Source organism: Poecilia reticulata, linkage group LG8 (assembly GCF_000633615.1).
Source record: "Poecilia reticulata strain Guanapo linkage group LG8, Guppy_female_1.0+MT, whole genome shotgun sequence".
Lineage (NCBI taxonomy): Eukaryota > Metazoa > Chordata > Actinopteri > Cyprinodontiformes > Poeciliidae > Poecilia > Poecilia reticulata.
Window position 1 is genome coordinate 27,070,932 of NC_024338.1, and position 2,258 is coordinate 27,073,189.

General features: G+C 44.0%; 2 protein-coding genes across 2 annotated transcripts in view; both read left to right on the top strand.

Moving 5' to 3' along the window:
- Nucleotides 1-2: 2 nt before the first annotated feature.
- LOC103469480 (heat shock 70 kDa protein 1-like) lies at nt 3-548 on the top strand. Its single transcript, XM_008417183.1, has one exon. It carries the CDS (start codon nt 3-5, stop codon nt 270-272), a length of 270 nt encoding a protein of 89 aa, XP_008415405.1. The 3' UTR covers nt 273-548.
- Nucleotides 549-970: 422 nt separating this feature from the next.
- The window catches only part of sh2b1 (SH2B adaptor protein 1), an 8,348-nt gene continuing 7,060 nt past the window's right edge, over nt 971-2,258 (top strand). Inside the window, exon 1 of the mRNA XM_008417181.2 lies at nt 971-1,161. The gene's annotated coding sequence lies outside the window, so the exon portion shown is untranslated. The remainder of the gene's footprint in view (nt 1,162-2,258) is intronic.

Consider the following 2,258-nt stretch of genomic DNA (forward strand, 5'->3'; position numbering starts at 1 on the left):
CCATGAAGAGCAGCGTGGAGGACGAGAGCTTGAAGGGCAAGATCAGCCAGGAGGACAAGAAGAAGGTGGTGGACAAGTGCGAGGAGACCATCAGCTGGCTGGAGAACAACCAGCTGGCTGAGAAAGACGAGTACCAACACCAGCAGAAAGAGCTGGAGAAGGTGTGCAACCCCATCATCAGCAGGTTGTACCAGGGAGGGAGGCCCACTGGGAGCTGCAGAGAGCAGGCAGGGGCCCACAGCCAGGGGCCCACTGTGGAGGAGGTGGACTGAAGGGCCACTGGAGGTCTCGCCTTTTCTCACCTTGAAGTTTTTCTTCCTGTTTCTAAATATAATTTGCAYCTGAATGTATTTTTCATCTTAAAGGTGAGAAAAACTATTCCAGATTGTTTATTGTTACGAAATATGTTTAAACACTAATTTCAGATGTTCTCGAGTCTTCATCATGATCACAATTGAGCTGGAAAAACTTTGAGTTATGATCATTAAATCTGTAAATATTTTACAGTGTAAACATGTTTTTTCTTTGCTGGACAGTAAAATAAAAGATTAAACACATTTTCTGATCAATGTTTTTATTTTCTGGGGTTCTGGTCAAAGTGAAACAAATGAAACCAGCTTCATATTTTGTCCACATCTAAACTCCTGAGAATCTGAAGAACATTAAATTCATTAAATGTGAATTTAATGAATGAGAAGATGAGCTATATGGTTCCAGGCCTTTATTAGTTTTTAACTCTTAAGTATATCAACCTTTCCAGATGCATTGAAAAATATAGAGATTGAAGTATGGAGGGAAGCACACTTATCTAATTTAAAACAAATTAGATACACGAAGCTATCAAACATTTAATATGCTGCAAAACTAAAGTTAATCAGATAAAATAGGACAATAGACAAAGGTTGATTATTTCGTGAGCAAAGTTTCAATACTGGAGCTGCGAGTTCAAACAGGACCGAGCTTCCTGTAAATATCGCGAGAAAGGAAGCAGCGCGAGAACACGGGTCCAGTCAAGGCATAGCATAGCGATATTCATATTTAGCAACAACAACAGCGACAACAGGGTTTGCGGAGGATGGTGTTGCTGCTGCGTTAACAGGCTGGATGCCGGTATGTGCGGCCGCCTCAGCTCCAGATGAAACGCCTGGTTGGGATGAACAGGTACGGCGCAGTCGCTCTTTTAGTAGCAGCTAGTTAGCGGGTTAGCAGGGAGCCGTTAGCTCGGAGCTAATGTTTGGCGTTAGCTGCAGGTTTCTGATTCAGTCCGCGGATTATTTTCCGCACAGCCAACATGAAACCCCACGGAGCAGCTAAAATCCCGCCGTGGGTGTGACTAGCGGGCAACAAGCGGCAGGTTGGAGGGCAGAGCGGGCAGCTATTGTTAGCAGGCTAATGGGCTGGAGGATCGCTGCTTTTAGAGCCACTAACCTGCAGTAGCTCTGATTTCTCAGCAGCCTCTGGTGCTGGACGTACTCAGGTTATTCAGCTGCCCCGGTTCACAGTAACAGTCTGCAGGTGAAATCAGATCCATCTGGAAAGATCTTCATTTAATGACCGACTTAAAGAGACATTTTCAATTCAGTTTATTTAGATGTCACAAATCCACAACAAAAGTCCTCTGGAGCCTCAAAAATGATTCCAGCTGATTCTACTGGTCAGGCAGTGCAGTTCCAGTGAGTCATACTGGTTTAAAAGGTTTTTGCATTCACTCCCCCTGGACAAGCACGGAGTGACATTGGACAGGAAAAACTCCCCTTTAACAGGAAGAAACCTCCAACAGAACCAGAGCCTGTACAAGCGAAGTGGCTACTTTCTGCTACTGGCGCTATTCCTGAAGTTACAGAAAAACATCCTGGTGAGAAAGAACACAGAGGATGTTTACTTCCTAATAAGACTTTAAACTTGGGAAAAACTGATAGAGATCAGGTAAATGACGCTGATGGCAGGTTATTTAAAGGGCCGTCACTGTTTTTGGGTAATCACATTACATGGAACAGCTGCTGATTTTAATCTGACTAAAACAGCCTGAATATTCATGCAAACAGTAAAACAGTATATTCTAATCACACTTGGTACTCATGTGAATGTTACATCTTGAATGTAACATTTCAGGAAACATGCGTTCAGTCTCTGCTACGTATATAACGTATCCGATCAGCTGCTCTGGCTTTCCGACCCGATCTGAGTGGCCGGCGGCGCCTGGTGGTTTGTATTTTATGTCGAGCATATCATCAGTTTCCTGGTCTTCATGCTGCTGC

Bases quoted from the DNA above. Each gene is read 5' to 3' on its own strand.
- LOC103469480 (XM_008417183.1), top strand. From the start codon at position 3: ATGAAGAGCAGCGTGGAGGACGAGAGCTTGAAGGGCAAGATCAGCCAG.